Raw genomic sequence first — 18,442 nt, forward strand, 5'->3', positions numbered from 1 at the left:
GCTCCGTTTTCTTGTCCATTACGCGCTATCCCTCCGCCTCTCCTTCTTTCTTTTCTTTTCTCTCTCTTTTTTTTCCCTTCTCCTTTCCCCCCCTCTCTCCCCCTTTCTCCAGCTCCGTGTCATTTCCTCCTCGCGCTCGCCCGCTGCCCGAGCGTCTCCAGCCGGGAGAGTAGGCGGAGCAGGGCGGTGCGGGGTGGCGTAGCGCTGGAGGGCGATGGTGGCGGAGCTGCTGGGGGCGGAGGCAACGTAGCCCCCGCGGAAAAGGAGCCCCGCGGCGCCTGAGCCGAGCCGAGGATGGAGAACCGGCCTGGGTCCTTCCAGTACGTCCCTGTGCAGCTGCAAGGGGGGGCGCCCTGGGGCTTCACCCTTAAGGGAGGTCTGGAACACTGCGAACCGCTCACGGTGTCTAAGGTAAGAACTGGCGCCTCTGTCCCAGCGGTGCCCGACTTTGAATGGACAAGCGGGTGCGCAGGCTTGCCGCGGAACGCGGCCCTCCGACCGACTTTGAAACTTGGTCCGGGCTGGGGGTGAAAGCCCTCCTGTGGAGCATTAGCGGAACGGAGGGGTCTTGCCACCAGCCCGGGCGCAGACACCCATGACGGGTGGCGGGAGCACGGGATGGGAGCATTGCTGGCCCGGGGCTAAGAGCCCTGCGCGCACACACTCGGGAGGCTCTGGGGGGCAGTTTTTTGCTCCCCCACGTCGGGGGCGGCTGCGCCCCTCAGTTTGAGCTGGAGGAAGTGGTGGCTGTTGGGGGTTTCTCCTTGGAAGTTCCCGCGCCCCTGCGGGACAGGCAGCGCCGTTTGGCAGCTCTCTTAGCAGCGTTGGCCCCTCCGCCGACCAGCGGGTCGTGCCGCCGGGGCAGGTTGCAGGGTGAGGGTCTGGTGTGGGAACGGAGATGAGGCACTGGTGGCTTTCGTCAGCCTCACTTCCCACGGCCGGACGCGCGCACATCCATTCAGCTGGCGAGGCGTTGCTCCTGCCGGTTCGGCCCGGCCTTTCCCTCCCTCCCGAGTCCTGCCCCAGCGCCGGCGAGATTTCCTGCACGTTGAGAAGTGTGGAGGAAACTTTTGCGCCATGGAGCGCAGCTGTGCTGGAGCTGCCGCTGCCGCCGCCAGGGTTTGTTTGTTTTAGGAGGCTGTGATCTGCTGGAAGCCAAGTTGCCGCCGAGGACAGGGGAGAGGAGCTCTCCTGAGTGCTCCAGAACCCCCCAAACGAGCCGTCCCCAGTAGGGGTGAGGGGGTGTGGGGGCCGCGGGGGTTGTTACCGGGAAGAGAGATTTGTAGGGCCAATCACCTTGAGGCGCCAGATTGCCAAGGGAAGGAACTTGACGAACTTCATCCCGTTTTGTTTTGTTTTTTTTTGTTTGTTTGTTTCTCTTAAATGCTCAAATCTGAAAAGCTCTTCCCCTTCCAACTCGCTCAAATAGCAGTTGAGGTTGTAGATGTGGGTTTGGGCTGGAGATAGAAAGATGTGGCTTCTCAGCGGGGAACAAATGTCACTATTTTTTTTTTTTTTTTTGGCTTTGTAAGGGAGGTCACGTCTCAGCAGGGGGTGGCCAATGCCCTACCCACCCACCCCCAACCTGTGCTGATTTCCCCCTTGCATTGGACGTGCTGGTTAACTTGTAGTGGAGAGGTCCTTCAGGCCTTGGGGCCCACACTCTTCGCCACCGTGGGGTATTGCCATGGGGTGTACCAGTCAGCTTGAGCAGTCTCGGGTACCTGAGGCAAAACTTTGAGGAGCTGTCGGGGAAACCTGGGATCTTTGGCCTCCCCAAACGCCAATAACCAGCCCATATCTCCATCCGGCTCTCCCTTCCCCACACTGGTCATGTATTTCGAACCAGCCTGAGATGCCTTTGTCATCCACTGTCACATCCCCTCTTAAAGCACTCTCCCTCCAATATTCTATGGAGGGAGTTAATAAGCTTTTTTTGGAAAAACCAAAGAAAACACGAACACTCTCAAACAACCATTTTGGGGAGGGGAATCCTGACCTTCAGGAATTTCTTCTAATCAGACTCCTCTCTTCCCTCTTTCCACCAAGGTCAGAATGGGCTACGCACCCCTCAGTAGTCTGGCAGTTCCTCCCTTTCTTTTTCTCCTTACACCACCCACAGAATTTCCACAGTTTGCCCGGACAACCTATCTTGGAGAAGTCATTTTTCACCTCTGCCCAGGGCTGAGCCATCCTGAGGAGCACCCCAGAGAGTGCTTACTGCTATGGCCCTGGATTGTTTTGTGAGCCAGTGCTGAGCATAGCAGGGGGTGTTACTAAGTATGGGGCAGCCAGCAATTTGTGGTCTAGCTGGGGGATTATTTGAGGGTAGATGAGGGTTTCCTTGGCCAAGCTGTTGAGGAAGTGACTCGTGTGTTGAGAGGCAGGGTGCCTTTTAATGATTCCCTTTCCGCTGAACATACAGTTGACCCCTATTATAGGAAAACTCATTATTACACACCTTCGGGTATGCAGGGGTAAAATCAGTTATCCTATCCCTCCCAACTAGCCTGGCACCTTACAGTAAAAGCCAGTTGTATATAACCTGGTTAGCCCCAACATTATATAAAGGGGCCATAGTATTTTTTTTTAAGTGCAATGATTGCCTGTGTTTTTTTTTTTTTTCTTGCCAAGACACTCTGTGGCATAGTTCATTAGTCCCCTTTTCATTTTTCTAACTTAGTTTTGTTTCCCCTTATGCTTCAGAACAATACAGTTTTCTTCTCAAAAATAACCCCAGTCGGCACGCACTGGTGCGGATGGGATGGAAGGCCGTAGAAAGAGAATTGTATTGGCAGATGGGAAACTTGGGTTCTGGTCCTTGCTCTGCCGCTCATTAGCTTTGGGATCCTGAGTGCATCACTTGCCCTCCCTGGGCTTAGGTGTCCCCATGTCTATAAGGAGGTTCGAGTGGGGGGTCTTTAAGTAAGACTATGACAGCCCAGTTGGCAATCTTTTATGCTACCTCTGGCCCTTTCCTCCTCCCAAGGGTTGTGGACTGAAGAAGGTGAGGCTTTGTTCCACTTGCGTACAGTGTTACCGTTTATACGGTGTTTCCATATCCCTTATTTCATTAGCTTCTTGCAGCCACCCTGTGAGGCAGTCAGGGAAAGTTGTGGAGAAATGGATGGAAAACCTGAGGCCGCGATGCGCCGAGTGGCTTGTCTAGGTCTGCCACACAGTGAGTCAGTGGGAGGCTCCAAGTCTATCCTATTTTCTACTACTTGGAGAGTTTCTTGATTCTTCTGGTAGCACTGCCGTTTGTGAAGGGGCATGGGGCAGGACCATTCAGGGGTATATCTAGTCTTGACAGCTCTCCCAGTGACTCTTCCCATGCCAGACTGTGGTTCCACAGTAGGTGAGGAACTGGGTTGTGGACACTCCTTGCTGAAGTCTGGGCTCAGGGGTAGGAGAGGATTGTTTTAGTGCCTCCAAATCACTGTGATGATCTCAGGTCAGGCAGAGAGAGAGGTAAGGTGCAAGAACCATGGTGGGAAATGCTGGAGAACTTCTTTTGGTGTCATGGAAAAAAAACCAGTTGGGGTCTGGTGTGGTGTACATGCTTGGAGATAGCTTGTGGAGACATCTCGGGAGTGGAGGGTTTTGAGAAAGGGTGATTAGTGGGAAAAGATCACCTAGAGTGTGAAAGGCCACCTCATATTTGTCATGGGAGAACCTTTGGACCGGGAAACGGTCAGGTTGGGAAATGGTCGATGCCTACTGGCTCCTGTGATTTCCTTGAATGTGGGGAATTCAGTTGCCCAAATTTTAGGAGACTGGTGTAGTCTTCTCACAATTCAGTGAGAAAGAAAGAGGAAATGTTTGAAAAAAAATAAACCTGCTATTGATTATCCCAAGTGTTAAGGGATGGCTTATGATTTCCCTATGCATTGTGATGTTTCCAAAGAAACATAACCCACGAGGGACTTGGGCCCATGACCTTGCTGTTATTAATTCCTTTGGTTAGTGTCTTATACTACCTCATTGGCCCAGGAGGCCTGTTTGGATAAAGTGGAGATTGTCTTCTAATCATATTTATCTGGTCTGCTACCTAGGGGTCCCCCTCTGCAGTGTAGACAGTCATCCATGAAGTTGGCTCCCTGTACTGGAAAAGATCTTCTGTGGGGATGGGTGACCTTTCCAAGGTTCTGGCAGCAATGATTCTGCATCAAAGAGGAATTCTCAGAGGCCTTAGAGATTCAAATTGTATCCTCTTGTGGCACGTATGTGTGTGTGTGTGTGTGTGTGTGTGTGTGTGTGTGTGTGTGTGTGTTAGATAGAAAGACAGACATATGGACAGACTGACAGAGATAGAGTTACTGACCTGTAGCGTGAGGTTCCTATACTTATTGTGAGTCCTTGGAAATGTGTCCTGCGGTTGGCTGAGGGTGGGGAAAAGAAGGGGTGGAGACCAGTGGGGATGCAGGAGAAGGAGAAAAATTGGGGCGGAGAAGACAGGCTTATCCTACATATTTGCCCTATTCCTGGGCCATTTTTGGTGGCAGTCTCCATCAGGCACAGTGAAGCAAGTGGGGCTAGTTACTGCCCTGGAACAAAGTAGCGTGGGGTGGGGGAGTAGCTTGGAGGAGAAGGAAATTTCACCTCTTCCGCTGACTGTGCATTGCTGTTGCTATATCATTTTACCCTCTCTAGACCCAAATGTCTATTTGCTAAATGGGGGTGGGCATACCTGTCCCATCTTCATTATCAAAGATGATGTGAGAATGAATTGGGAAAACTCTCATGCTGTTTGCCATCTTTAGCCTAGGAAGATGGCAGGACATGCTCTTTAAGTTGTTTTTAGCTCCCTCCCCACCACTACCCCCAGTCCCCACCACGACCTTATTTCTAGAAGAAGCACACAAAGAGGCAGTTGAGATTTCAAGAGGACGTGGGTTAAGTCAGATTGAGGCCGTCTTGTGGCTGGCAGTAAATTTGGCTGCGAGTTTGAGTTCTTGCTGGAATACGAGAGCCAGTAGTTCCTATGAAGGCTTCATAGTTGTGTTACAGGCTGGGCCCACCCTAGACCAGAGCTTGACATTCACAAAGGGACTGTCATGGGATGTGCTTCTTGGGAGCTTAGTCCAGCCTGGGTACTTACATGAATCCCCTCCTCATCTGCCTCTAGAATCAGCAAATTTATCGAGGGTCTCAGTTCCCCAACTCTCCCAGAGAGTAGAAGGCATTTGGAGACCTGGAGTAGGAATCCATCCAGAAAGCCACAAAGAAGGTTGGAGGGAGGTAGAGCAAGAAGGGCAGGTGCTATGTCTGGTAACTCTTGGCTGAGCTTTGGGTACACACTATTTCGGGGCCTGCTGGGCTGTCATAATACACCTGGTACCCTACTGAGATCCACACATGTGCTCCCTAAAGTGAAAAAGGCCAAGCCTGTTAGAGGATTTTCCCCCTCCAAAACCTCAGACAAAGAAAATAATTCAACTCCAGCTGGAAGACGCTTGAGTGTTGTCCCTTTAAAAAAAAAAAAAAAAAGAAAGAAAATGACTTCCCCTTTTGCTCTCCCCAGCCCCCTCCCAGGAATTTCTTTCTTTAAGAGGAAAGAGAGACCCGGGCTTGAGATTGGAGTTTATGGAGTGATTTATCTAGAGGGAACATCACAGTTTTTGTAGTTAGGCTTCTTCAGAACCAGGGGGGAAAAAGATGCTGACCCATCTGAGGCAAGTGAATCACTTCCCCACTCCCATCAGGCACCAAAGGACAGCCTTGACTCAGGGCTGCTAATCTAATGCTGTTCGTAGAGGAGGCCTAGAATCACAGATTCTCAGAGTCAAGAGGGCCTTTTGGAGGTCACCTGGTCTTAATCTTAACCCGTCCATTTGCCTTCTGTCTAGTAGCTCTGAGCTGGTTGTCCTGTGCTCATGTGGGGAGTTCACGCCCTTCGTAGCCAGTCCATTTCCTGGTTGGAAAGTTTTGACCGTAGACAACTTTTTCATATGTTGAGTGGCAATCATCATCCCCCTACCTTCTATCCATGGGTCCTAGCCCTACCTTCTGGGACCACACGAAACAAGAATGCTTTCTCTTTGTCAGATCCAAAGGCACAGACTCTGTTCCCTTGTCTCACTTTTCTAGGCTAAAGAGCCTTAGCAATTTCAGCTATTCCTTACTGGCATCTGAGATCCAGCCTCCTGTCCTTTTTCCTCTTCCCGCTCTGGATGCACTCTAGCCTGTCCCTGTTCCTCTTGAGTTATGGAGCCCGCAGCTGAATATAATAACTGAGAAGCGTCTGACCAAGGTTGAGTAGGACCCTTCTTTAAAAAAAAAAAAAACAAACAAAAAAACAATACAGCTGAAGACCACTTTGGCTCTTTCTGTTATGTCCATGCCATACAAAGACCCTGTGTCAAGCAGAACATTTAGTGGATGAGCTTTGCTGCTGCTAAGCCATACCCCGCCAAAGGCCTCTACATAGGCATCTGAGACAGCCATGTAATAGATTTGGGAGGGACACATTTCATCTCTTACTGTTTTAGAGTTGCCCCGGCCCCACGCCTAGCCCAGGCTAGTGTTGAGAGAAGTGTTCTAAAGGGAGATGAGAGAGAAGATATAAGCTCTGACCTCAAGGAACATACATGTTTATATAAAAAGCTACAGAGAAGGAAGTTGTGTAATAGAAGAAGGAAGTGGCGTTTAATGAAGAGTGTCCAAATCAGAACTTTAGAACATCAGATTTATTTTATTTTTTATCAGGTTTTGGCTTGGAATTTGTAGGAATAACCTCTCTGAGCTGAATTTTCTCCTTCTGAGAAAAATTGGTATCTCCAAGATTGTAGATGCTGACTATGTGACATATAGTCTCCAACTTAGAGAGCCCCTACGTAGGAATTTAACGGTCCGCGTCGCAACCCCCTGTCAGATATTCATCTCCCTGCATAGCGCCATGGGCATGGAGTGCAAAGCTCCTGCTGTTGCTGCCATCCCTGGGTTCTGAGGTCTTCTGTCTATAAGACAAGAGTCACTTCTGCAGGAGGCCTTGCACCCACAGCCTTGTCTCCGTACGCCCCTCACATCCACCAGTTTGTCACCTAGGTTGGGCAAATATTTTTTCTTGCTCCTAAAGCCCTGATCTGGGAGTATTTTGGAATGGAGCTTAATCCTCATTATTATGGAAGGATGAGAGGCCTGGAGACGAGACAGTGGAAGGCTAGGAAACGTGTCTTTCTGACACAGTGTTTTTGATAGTGGCTAGGTTCACAGCAGTTCTGGAGAGGGCGATTTAAAGATTCTATTTATTTGTCAGAGAGAGACAGAGAGAGAGAGCACAAGCAGGGAGAGCGGCAGGCCGAGGGAGAAGCAGGCTCCCCACTGAACAAGGAGCCCAGGACCCTGGGATCATGACCCAAGCCGAAGGCAGACGCTTAACCGACTGAGCCACCCAGGCACCCCTGGAGAGGCCTATTTAATCCATGGGGTATGACTGAAGAAATTACAGAACCTAACAACCACCACTGATAATATTCTGCCTACAGGAAACTGTCCAAAGCTCTAAGCTGTTTATTTACAAAAAGGATTCTTGGAGAACAATTTATTCATGAGCTAGGGGCAAGTGCTCTAGAATCTCTGTTACACAGACCTGGGTGGGTTTGAGGTTTCTACTACTATCAGCGCCCATTGTGTTCCTATTCCTGATGCTGGGACCAGATGCATGTACACAGTGTATTTATGGTTCAGTTTATCTCCGAAATTGAACCCCAGGCTTACCTGTTACCCTGCAACCAGCGATTGCTTACGTTGGTACCTAGATCACTTTCACTCAATTTCTGTGCAGCCAGTATTTTTGTCTCCTGGTGCTCTCCTGAAAAATTCCTTTCAGACGGACTTCAACTAAGTCACTAATGAATAAGTTGAGATCTTTCTTTTTCCTGGCTAAAGATTGTGTTCCAAGGACCGGGATGGGGTAGAGGTTCATCTCCCTATGCCCCTTTGCCACATCCAGTGTAAACAGGCCAAATGGAAAGATTGTCTTAGGAATTAGTTTTGCAAGGGATGATCTGTTCTTCCTCACATCACCCTGGCATGTTTACTTGGGCACATAGCCATCCTGGTCGGGCACTGAAGTTGCAAAGATCAAGATGACTTGGTTTCTCCAAGTGACTAACCCCTCCCCTTTGACTTCACCTCCACTCCCTCCTCATTCAGCGCAAGTCTATGACTGTACTGGGTCACAGAGTGAGCACTGCCTAGTAGCAGACACATTTTCCGGGCATCCAGGCTGCCCTTCTTTCCTGTCCAGTCTTTGCTTCCCAGCCCCCACCCATCAGCACCAGTTGCTTGAGGCCTACGTTTTGGACTGGCTCATTCAAGTGCCATTGCCTCTTTGTTCATTCATTGGCTGCTCTGCCCTCTGTCCAAAACCCAACTTTTTTTCTTCTTTGGTCACAGAGGGGCCTTCTAGTCTGCTGTACCAACTTTGTCCCTCTTGGCTCAGCCATGCTTCCGGTGGGGCGGGGGGGCGGGGGGGCTGGCAGGCGGTGCATGCTGGGGTAAGAGAAGCTCACAGAGTTAAAGTTGATAAAGTTTGAAGACACTCAGCAAATTGATAGCTGGATCAGAGGGATAGTTTCTCACCCTGTGTCTCTCTCTATCCTGTTTCAGTGGAGGACGGGCTGTTTGTCGCCTTGCTGATACCCTTTTATCCACTTGCAGAGTAATCTTGGCATGCTGCTTCACCTCTCTGTACCCTCCTGTTTCTTCTCAGACTCTCTGTGGGGCGAGCCTCTGCTTTATTGAAGGGTTGTGAAGGGCTCCAGGATCCTTGCCTGGTCTGGGCCGTGGAAGTGTGAAGGCTGACCAACAGCCGGCCGTTATTACTGTGCGCTGAGGTTCTCCACACTACGACTTCCTACTTTCCCAGAAGTGGCCGTTTCCTGGTATGTTCTCAGGGATGGCATGTGGAATGGTCTGTTAACTTTCACTCAGGTCTTTTAATGTTACATCTGTGAGGAATGCGAGAGGTGGGACTAATTTGACAAGATCAAGGGTTAAGCCCAGTGATGGACAGACCCTTTGTGGCGTCTTCTGGCCCCCACCCTAACGCCACTCAGCAGGTTCCCAGCTGTAGGCTCGGCTCTCGTCCTGAGCCTCTGGCAGGGAAGTTTTGAATGGTTCTCCTATACTGCCTTTCACGGTCCATCAGAAATTGATTTTTTCTTTTGGGGATGGGGGTTGGGGGTGATATGAGGTAGACCTGGGAGTAAAGCTGGTTCAACTAGTTCTTCTGGAAAGGGGTTAGAGTCTCATGGCTGCAGCCCCGTCTTTGCTTCTGAGAAGATGACAAGCTAAAGCCTTGTCTTTGTTGAGCTGCCTTGCTGTTTTCCATTTCTTTTGGCTTGTGTTTGATGTAAGTAAAGGCTCCCGTGAAAACTTCTGCAGGTAGACAGCTTTTGATGGCATCTTATCTGACTGAGAGGGTGAGTGATGACATCTTGGAGCCTCAGAGGTGAGTAACAAGGTCTTGATTCTCATGTTCTTTGGAGGGCTTGACTGAGAGTTTGGAGCTCTGTGTTAATTTGAGTTTGCAGTCAGGAAGTATCAAGACAACAGGCTGAAAAGTGGACCAGGCGAGGCCCTGGATACTCCACTGGCATGCATGTGCCTCACTGGGGGGAGGCCGTGTAGTTTGGTTGGATCTCAGCAACCTCTTGAACTCAAAGGGGAGTCAAGGCCTAGACATGGTGCACCAGGAGCGGTAATAGACCCGCTGGGTCACAAATCCTTCTGCTTCTAGGTGTTCTACACATTTTCCCATTTAATTTTTGTGGTAACTCTTTGAGGTAGATACTGATGTCTCCATTGTGCAGATGAGGGGACTGAGGCTCAGGGAAGTGAAGTAATAGAGTCTAAGACACACCATAAGTGGAAAAGCTGACACTGAAATTCACTTCTGTCTGACTCCAAATCCCAGAGTCTTTCCATGATACCATGTTTACATAGGTGACTGGACAAAAAAGAAAGCAAAAAGAACTGGATAAGAATACGAGGCTGGGGGGGTGGTTGGGGGAAAGAAATGAAACAGAGAAATTAGAAAGGAAAGAGAAAAATGAGCGGGGGTGGCAGAGAGAGGGAGAGAGAAAGGGAGGGAGAAAGAAATGAGGGAAATGTAATTTTGTGCAAAAACCAACAACATTACCAACACATGCCCCTCGGGGATCAGGGTGAAAGGAAGGATTCTGTTCTGTTTTGTTTTAAAGTTCAAATCAGGGGTAAGGGGTACGGGCTTGAATTCAGAAGGCCTGAAGTTCAGTCTTCGCTTTGCCACTCAAGTTGTGTATCCTTGGGCAAGTCATTTCCCCCGTGTCTCACTTTCCTCTTTTGCAAAATGAAAATAATAAAACTCACACCTTTTTTCCAAGAGGGAGGGAGATGGATTTTATCCTTTATCTCATATAAATACTAGGTGTATATGTGATTTAAGAAAGAAAAAGCATCCACAGGTGTCTCTTATTAAACAAAAATTCTCCTAAGAGAATTTTGAACTTAAAAAGTGAATTGTATGCAGCTATGGAATCTTTGGGAAGATGCAAAGTGGCAGGACACTTTAATGGGATGTCTTCTGCTGCCAGAAGTTGGAAGACCAAACATGATTTCTGGCTAATGTCTGAACAGCCAGCAATTTGAAAGTCTGTGCTAAACCTTGTTTGGCTCCTACCTAAGAGCTCTCAGCTAAGCCTCCAGTCAATCAGTCAATCAACCAACCAGTCAACACGTATTTGTTGAGTACTTTGTAAAGTGCCTAGCTCTAAACTAGAGAATGCAAGAGATAGCCACCGCAGAAGACCTATCCCCTGGAAGCGACAGTTTTGTTGAGGAGAGCCACTACTGCAAGCTCAGGAAACAAAAACCTTTAAGTGCCAAAACCATGGGATAGGATCTAAGAGCAACATTTATTCAGTGGAAAGAGATTTCACTGTGGGCTGATGTGGTCCGGGAGCTTTGTGGAAAAGGGAATGAGAATTGGAGCTAGGCCTTGCGGGATAGATAGGATTTAGGTAAGTTAGGGAGGAAGAAAGGCATTCATTCCAGTTAGTATACATGCTGTGTGTCCTAAAGACACAGACAGGAGACTGAGGTCAGTTTGCTCACCCCATGGTGAACTAACAGCGTGAGCTCCCCAAGGACAGAGTGTGTGTTGTTTGTTCATTTATTCACCACCTGTTCACTCATTCATTAAATTTATTGAGTGTTTCTTCTAGGAACTGAGCTAGTCTTCCTATGGCCTATGAAACCAGCTCAGAGCTCCATAAAGGTCATTTTTATTTGTTTTCTAGCAAACACTTTCATGGTGCATACCCCGGGCCAGACAGTGGCTTTCCAATTTAACGCTTAGGAACTCTTATCAATACCATTCTACAGATGAGAAAATTGGGGCATAGAGAGGTTAGTTAACTTGCCCAATGTCATACTGTTTGTGTGGCGAGATAAATGAGTCAATAGAGACCTGCTGGACTGTTGCAGATTGGTGGAATGTAAAGGTGAATGGATTCAAGCCAGTTATTCTGAAGAACCCAGAAAACTGGGCTGTAGAATAGATTCGGATTGGAAGTGCGTAGCCATTTTGTTGTTTTGGAGGATCAGAGTTAATGTATTAAAGGTAAAGCACCTGGCAGAGGACCAGCCACCTAAGCGTTCGAATGAAGAAAGACCAAAACTGAACTATACAGAGGGGCATTTCAAGGGAATCAGCCATCTTAGTGATGTGCTGTTGTTATACATTAGCAAGTTGCCAGAGGTTAGTGGTAATGCACACCCTTTGGATCTGAAGAAATGAAGGAGAGGTGGGGGTTAGAGATGAATCCAGTGTAACTAAGCTAGAAGTCTCAAATTGGTGATGGGGATTAGGAGGGCCATCCAATTTTTGTTCAGTTTTGGGTCTTCCAAGACCCAGGTGTCTGTAGGCCTAGCCGGTTAAGAAGTTCCATAGACAGTTTGGAAAAAAAAAAAAAAAAAGAAAGGATTTGTTTATTTAAGGCCCATGATCAGTTAAAACAGCAAATCGTTATTTTAGGAACGTAATGGTTAACATAGACAATTTACCAATCTGCTGATTGTTTTGGAAATTAGTTAATTGCCAGACAATCTCATGCTCCAACAGACATTGGAACATGCCTGCATTATTTAATGGGCTTTTCTGGTCATAGCTTTGTCTTATCTCCTCCAATCTGTGGGATGCCTGGTCACCTGAGGTGTTACTGACCGGACTTCCTTCTGTCTAACTGGACTTTCAAGTGATGGGAAAGTCCACAAATCAAACAAACAAAAAATAGAAGAAACTGTCAAAACGCCAAATTTCAGACATAAAGCTTGAAATGTTAAAAGGTTTGAGGCTGTTAAAAAACATCAGTTGACTTGCCAAGATGTTTAAGGATTGTTTTCTCTATATGAAAAACAGAATGTGGAGGCAAAGTAAAGCAAACCTCAAACCTCTGGAGTTTCAAGTCTGTATTGCATTTTTGTTGTTAGCAGTTTTATATTCTGCATATAGTGTAATATTATTAACCTGGTGGATATTATCATTCTTAATATTTCTACAGTAGTATTGGTCATTAAATGTGACCTTCAAAAAAGCATTGTTAAGCTTGCTGGTATGATTTGACTGCCTTCAGTCCTGTCCTTACCATACTCTCATCCTGATTCTTATGTTAAAATAAGGAAGAGGGACGCCTGGGTGGCTCAGTCTTATGCCTCTGCCTTCGGCTGACATCGTGATCCCAGGGTCCTGGGATCGAGTTTCACATCTTCTCCCTCTGCCTGCCGCTCCCCCTGCTTGTGTTCCCTCTCTCTCTCTCTCTCTCTCTCTCTGGCAAATAAATAAATAAAATCTTTAAAAAAAATAAGGAGGAAATGGAGTGTTGCTTCAAAAACTCATTTACTGCAAATCTGGCTGGAAAATGCCACTTTATTATTAAGAGACTTCTGCAGATTTCGAGTGATTATCTGACCCAAACCCTAGCCATGAGGCCATGTATACTTTCGTGAAATTCTCAGGAAAGGTTAATTTTGTGTGCATATGGGCCTGACCCATCCGTCTTCTGCCCCATCTTTCCGGAGATTTGCTTCCTAGATCCATTACTTTTGTGTAGTGCTACCCACTTTTCTGCGTGAAGAACTAAAAGTCAGAATGTTGCAAAGATGCTTGCGCTCCAGAATTTGGTCTGCTCCCTCCCTCCCTCCCTCTGTGTAGATGGAACTCACTTCCTGCTAAGGGCCAATGGGCACATGGGTTCTTTTACCTAACTCTTCTGTCAAGGTGAAATAGCTTATAATTTATATTTGAAGTTGACTTGAGTATCTAGCTGCTGGGAGGGTATTTTTGTGAAAAAGACTACCTGAGTGCCCTGGCTTTTACAAGAGCCAGCTTGCTTATGAGTTCTGGCAAGAAGAAGATACTCTCCCCCTTCTGGATGTAAAGGGTTAAATATGTAATTTTCATATTTTCCTGTGCCTTTGGCTGGAGAAATGTGCAGTGTTCTGAAACCTGCCCAGGCCCTGCACATACTGTATCTGCTTAAGGAGGGCTTTTGGCTCTTGGCCCTTCTCAGCTGCATTAGGGTTCAGGTTACATCCAGCCACTAATAAAAGCCAAAAGAATTAAGGATCAGGGAGAGTTAATTCCCACTGCTAAGACCCAGGTGGGGCCCTTCCACCTCCCATCCCGGCTTCTAGGCTGGAGCCCTACTTCAGGGCTGAGCTCTAATCTAAGCCTATAAGTGACAGTGATCTGGAACAGGCCCCAGAAAAGCACTTGACAATCAGGTTTTGCCCTATGTTGGCAGTTGTCTCCTGCCTCTCTCTCTCTCTCTCTCTCTCTCTCTCTCTCTCTCTCTCTCTCTCTCTCTCTCCTCTCCCTCTCCCTCTCTCCCTCTCTCCCCCCTTGTCCCCTCTTTTCTGGTGGGATCGTATATGAGACAAGTGACCCCGGGGGGCCAAGCCACCCAATGCTATTACAGAAATGGAAATGATGTATCATAGTTCCTTTCTTCTAAGCTGGAAGACTTGGATGGATGAAACTTCAACTTTTTACTTCTACTCCAGTCCCTGACCCAACTTCAGTACAACATTACGAGTCTCATTCAGAATAAGAAATGCCATTCATATCTCACCCAACTTAAAAGAGATGCATAGTAATGAGCTCTGAAATAGCTCAGACAGAGGGCAGCTTTGAAGGAGGATCTTGCAAGAGCTGGGACAGGCAGGAAGAAGCCTCCTTCTGGAACAAGTATACTAATGTAGTGGCCTCCCTAGTGGTTTCCCTCCCTTTGATCATTCCCCTCCCCCACTTAAAGTTATTTAGTGGTTCCCTGCTACCTGTAAAATAGAGCCCAGACTACTTTAGCTTGGTGTATGGACCATTCTCCATCTGGCTCTAGTCTTACTTGTAGCATTCCTTCCCAGGACCCAGGTTTTCTGGCAGGATAGTTTCCTCTCTGCCCCGCAAACACACTGGGGAAACTCTGGCCTCCAAACTCCCCATCCTGATGTTCCTTGAGGACCTTGGCTTTTCTCTCCTCATCTCTGCCCCTTCCATTTGGGCCCAACCTCCAAGCCCTCGCTCTCAGCCGCAAGGGCATTGTCTCAGTCTGCTCCTGATGGAAGTCATCTCGCCCTCTTTGGAATGCTGGAGCTCTGATTTTCCAGTAGAAACCTGTGGGTATCTTGGCTGCCTTGTGTCTGGCTTGCTGGATCGAAATCTTCTAGAGGACAAAGGTTGTATCTTCTGTATCTTCATCATCATCCTCAGCACAGAGCACAAAATAGTCTCTCCACAATGGTTTGCTGGAGGAGTCAAGCACAAATTTTGTACTCAATAATTGGTCGTTTTCCCCTTTCCACTTCCAATCCCAAATTCAAAAGAGGAGATGACTGCAAGAGCTGGATATACTAGCCAAGTTTTCTGGTCTTTCGGTGATACCTAGTGAACAGGGTGAGCCTTGAATCTCACACACACACACACACGTGTGTGTGTGTGTGTGTGTGAGCGAGCTAGGGATGGGGGGAGCACAGAGAAGGGAATGGTAGTGCAGGTGGGAGTTGAGAAGGATCCCCGATGCAACCTTGGATGAGAGGGACGATGACGGCCGTGGGGGCTGGGGGTGGTTACCTGCTTGTCTCTGAGCTGCTTGGAGTTTGGTTTGCAACAGCTGGGTTTCTTGCTGCTGCAGCTCTTGTGTGTGAGCCGTGCTCCTGAGGCTTGCCTGTGAGAGAGGCCTGCTGGCTGATGATCACAGCACTGCCCTTGCTGTTGGGCAGTGCTCTTTTGCTGTGTGCTTGGGGAAGGCAGAGTGTAAGTCTTCGGTCTGTCTCGAGGGTTTCACTGTTTCAGCCCATAGGAAGGAGATTCACGTGAACAAACTGTGTGTGTGTGTTTCCACTTTTGCTGAAGCAAGCCCGAACGTGTTCTGTCTGACTAGCCTTGGATGTGAGTCATCGTCTGGTATTTATACCCAGTGCCTTAAGTGTCCTCACTATTTGACCATGACATTCCTTTTCTCACTATTTTATTCAAAGCTGAGAATGTTGAAAAGGGCCCAGAAGAACCATCTCTGTTCTCCTTCCTAATGGGGTCTAATCTAATTGGTAGCTAACTGTCTCTGTGGAAGTCAATTAGGTCATGTCAGGGCACTAAAGGGAACAGACTGAAGCTCATAGTGGCAGTACTGTGACAGTTAAAAAGACACACTGTGGGGCCTTCTCTTGGTTCATTCTGCCCAGACTACTGCTGCAGAGTTTGAATCACTGGAACCAACTTTAGGAACAGTGCTCAAGGGGACCCCAGGAAGTGTTCGTCTTACCAGGATCACATAGTAAGCCTGAAAGGAATACACAGAGTCTGAGAAAGTCTGAGAGGTGATGACTCAGCCTTCGAAGGCATTGGTGGAAGAAGCAGAGAACGGTAGCTTGCTCCTTACTGCTCTTTCTGTTAAGGTCCTTCCGAAGCTGAAAGTTTTGTTTTGGAAACATGCTCCTAGAATGTGGGAGTGGTAAGCCCCATCATGGACACTGTTGTTATCAAAGGGACAGAGCTTCAGAGAGGAAGGACATGACTGCTAGTATGGTCATTTGGAGGCCAGGCAGCCAGTAAATCATTTGAGAATGAATTAAAAGTTCAAAGGGCAGGAGGGAGTTCTTTGGGAGACCTTATAGGTGCTTGAAAAATCAAAGGGATAGCTGATGTGCTTTTATTTACTTATTTATTTATTTTTTGAGTGCTGGTTCGAAGGGACAAGGGAATGGCAGTGCACAGTAGGAAACTGGCATTGCTGTTTTTGTGTGCTTGGGAGCCTCAACTCTGGGCTGGGGATGATCAAAGTCACCATAACTAAATGCCAATTATGTTCTGGGGGTTTTAGATGCATGATCTCTAATCTTTTCACCACTACTGTAAATTAGGTGGTAGTATTCTTATTTTACAGATGACCAAAAAAAAAAAAAAAAAAGGCTCAGAGGGGCCAAACAACATTCTCAAAGTAACAGCTCTACCTGACCCCAAATCCTAAGTTGTCCCACTGTACTTTGGAATTTTGTGTCAAAATCCTCTTTTTGTGCCTCTCATGTTTTCTTTCTTTTTTCTTCGAAAGATTTACTTATTTATTATTTTTGAGAGAGAAAGAGGGGAGAGAGAGCACACAGGGAGGGAGGGGCAGAAGGAGAGGGAGAGAGAGAATCTCAAGCAGACTCCGTGCTGAGCACAGAGCCCAACACGGGACTTGATCTCACAACCCCGAGATCATGACCTGAGCCAAAATCAAGAGTCAGACGCTCAACCAACTGAGCCACCCAGGCGCCCCTCACATTCTCTTTCTTTTACTAATATTAACTATTCCTTTGACCATGTTCTTTGTGCCATAGCATTAGAGAAAAGCCTGCTCATTCCCAGGCTTTCCTAGGAAGCTTGTTAAGTACAGCTGACCCTTGGACAAAATGGGCTTGAATTATGTGGGACCACTTATACGAGGATTTTTTCAATAAATATATATACACAGTACTGTAAATGTATTTTTCTCTTCCGTATGATTTTCTTAACAACATTCTTTTCTCTAGCTTACTTTATTGTAAGAATACAATATATAATACATAATACATAATACATAATATATAAGATACGTTCATTTACTGTTTATGTTATTGGAAGGCTTCCAGTCAACAGTAGGCTATTAGTAGTTAGTTTTGAGGGAGTCAAAATTATACACAGATTTTTTTTACTGTGCAGGGGTTTGGTGCCCCTAACCCTCATGTTGGATTAGACTCAGGATTACCAAATCTAATGTATGAGCTGTACTTAGTAGTGTCCTTATTCTAAGATGCAGAAATTGAGGCTGAGCGTTCAGTAACTTTCTAAAATTCATGGGACCAGTAGGTGGTAGAGCTGGTATTCAAAATTCAGTTTATCACATTTTATTATTTTTTAAAGATTTTATTTATTTGACACAGACAGCACAAGCAGGGGGAATGGCAGGCAGAGGGAGAGGGAGAAGCAGGTTCCCCGCTGAGCAGGGACCCCTGTGGGACTCAATCCCACGACCCTGGGATCATGACCTGAGCCGAAGGCAGACACTTAACTGACTGAGCCACCCAGGTGCCCCGGGTTTATCACATTTTAGAGTGCTTGTTCTTCCCAATGTCCCTGTTGACTCTTACCCTGGGATGGGGGGAAGTGATAAACAAAACATCCAACTCGATCCTCTTGCCCCCTACAAAACCTACCTGTCTTAACCTGCCGTCATTGCCACCAAATTTCGTTAAGTGAGGAGTCGCCTGCCTTCCTGCTTGCCTTCCATCCTTCCCTCCTTCCTTCCTTCCCTTCTTCCCCTCTTCCTAACACAGTTTATTTGTTTAAGTTGTATTTGGGGGATAGGTGATAAATGTTCATGGAACAAAATTACAATTATAGGTGGGCAACCAGTTCTTAATCCCTAATTTCTCTTCCCAGAGGCAACCACTGTTACCAATTCCTCCTTTACCCTCCCATGCATTATATATATATAAGTGTGTAGCATATGCTTGTATACTTGCACACTCTGTTTCTGCTTCCTCACAGCCTGTGTGTTCCTTGATCCTCTCCAATCTGGCTTCTATTCAGGTCTTTGCAAGGGCCAGGTTTACTGGCCTTTTCATTGTTGTCATCCTCCTTGTCTTCTTTACACAACTGTTTTATATTTCAAATTGTGTGTTGAATAGATAACCTAGTCCTATGGTTCAAAAGCCAGTTAGTATGAAAAGGTAGACACAGAATAGTGTCCTGCTCTTCATTGTCCTTCATTGGCCCAGGATTCACCACCCCCTACGGTGCTTAGATTTTTTTTTTTTTTTGATGCATCTTTCCAGAGTCTCTCTATACACACACAAACAAATCTGATACGGATTCTTTATCTTGCTTTTTACACATATTCAAGCAATCTTCTGCTCTTCTCTTTTACTTACGTATACT

The 18,442-nt window shown here is 47.1% G+C and overlaps 1 protein-coding gene across 2 annotated transcripts in view; it reads left to right on the top strand.

Moving 5' to 3' along the window:
* Positions 1-294: 294 nt before the first annotated feature.
* The window catches only part of SHROOM4 (shroom family member 4), a 215,817-nt gene continuing 197,669 nt past the window's right edge, over positions 295-18,442 (top strand). For both annotated transcript variants that reach the window (XM_088029011.1, XM_028092957.1), the window contains exon 1: positions 295-411. In XM_088029011.1, coding sequence (XP_087885137.1) covers positions 295-411 — 117 coding nt within the window. The remainder of the gene's footprint in view (positions 412-18,442) is intronic.

The sequence above is a fragment of the Eumetopias jubatus genome, unplaced genomic scaffold (genome assembly GCF_037043125.1).
Source record: "Eumetopias jubatus isolate StellerSeaLion01/CBP00866 unplaced genomic scaffold, mEumJub1_p1.0 scaffold_11, whole genome shotgun sequence".
NCBI lineage: Eukaryota > Metazoa > Chordata > Mammalia > Carnivora > Otariidae > Eumetopias > Eumetopias jubatus.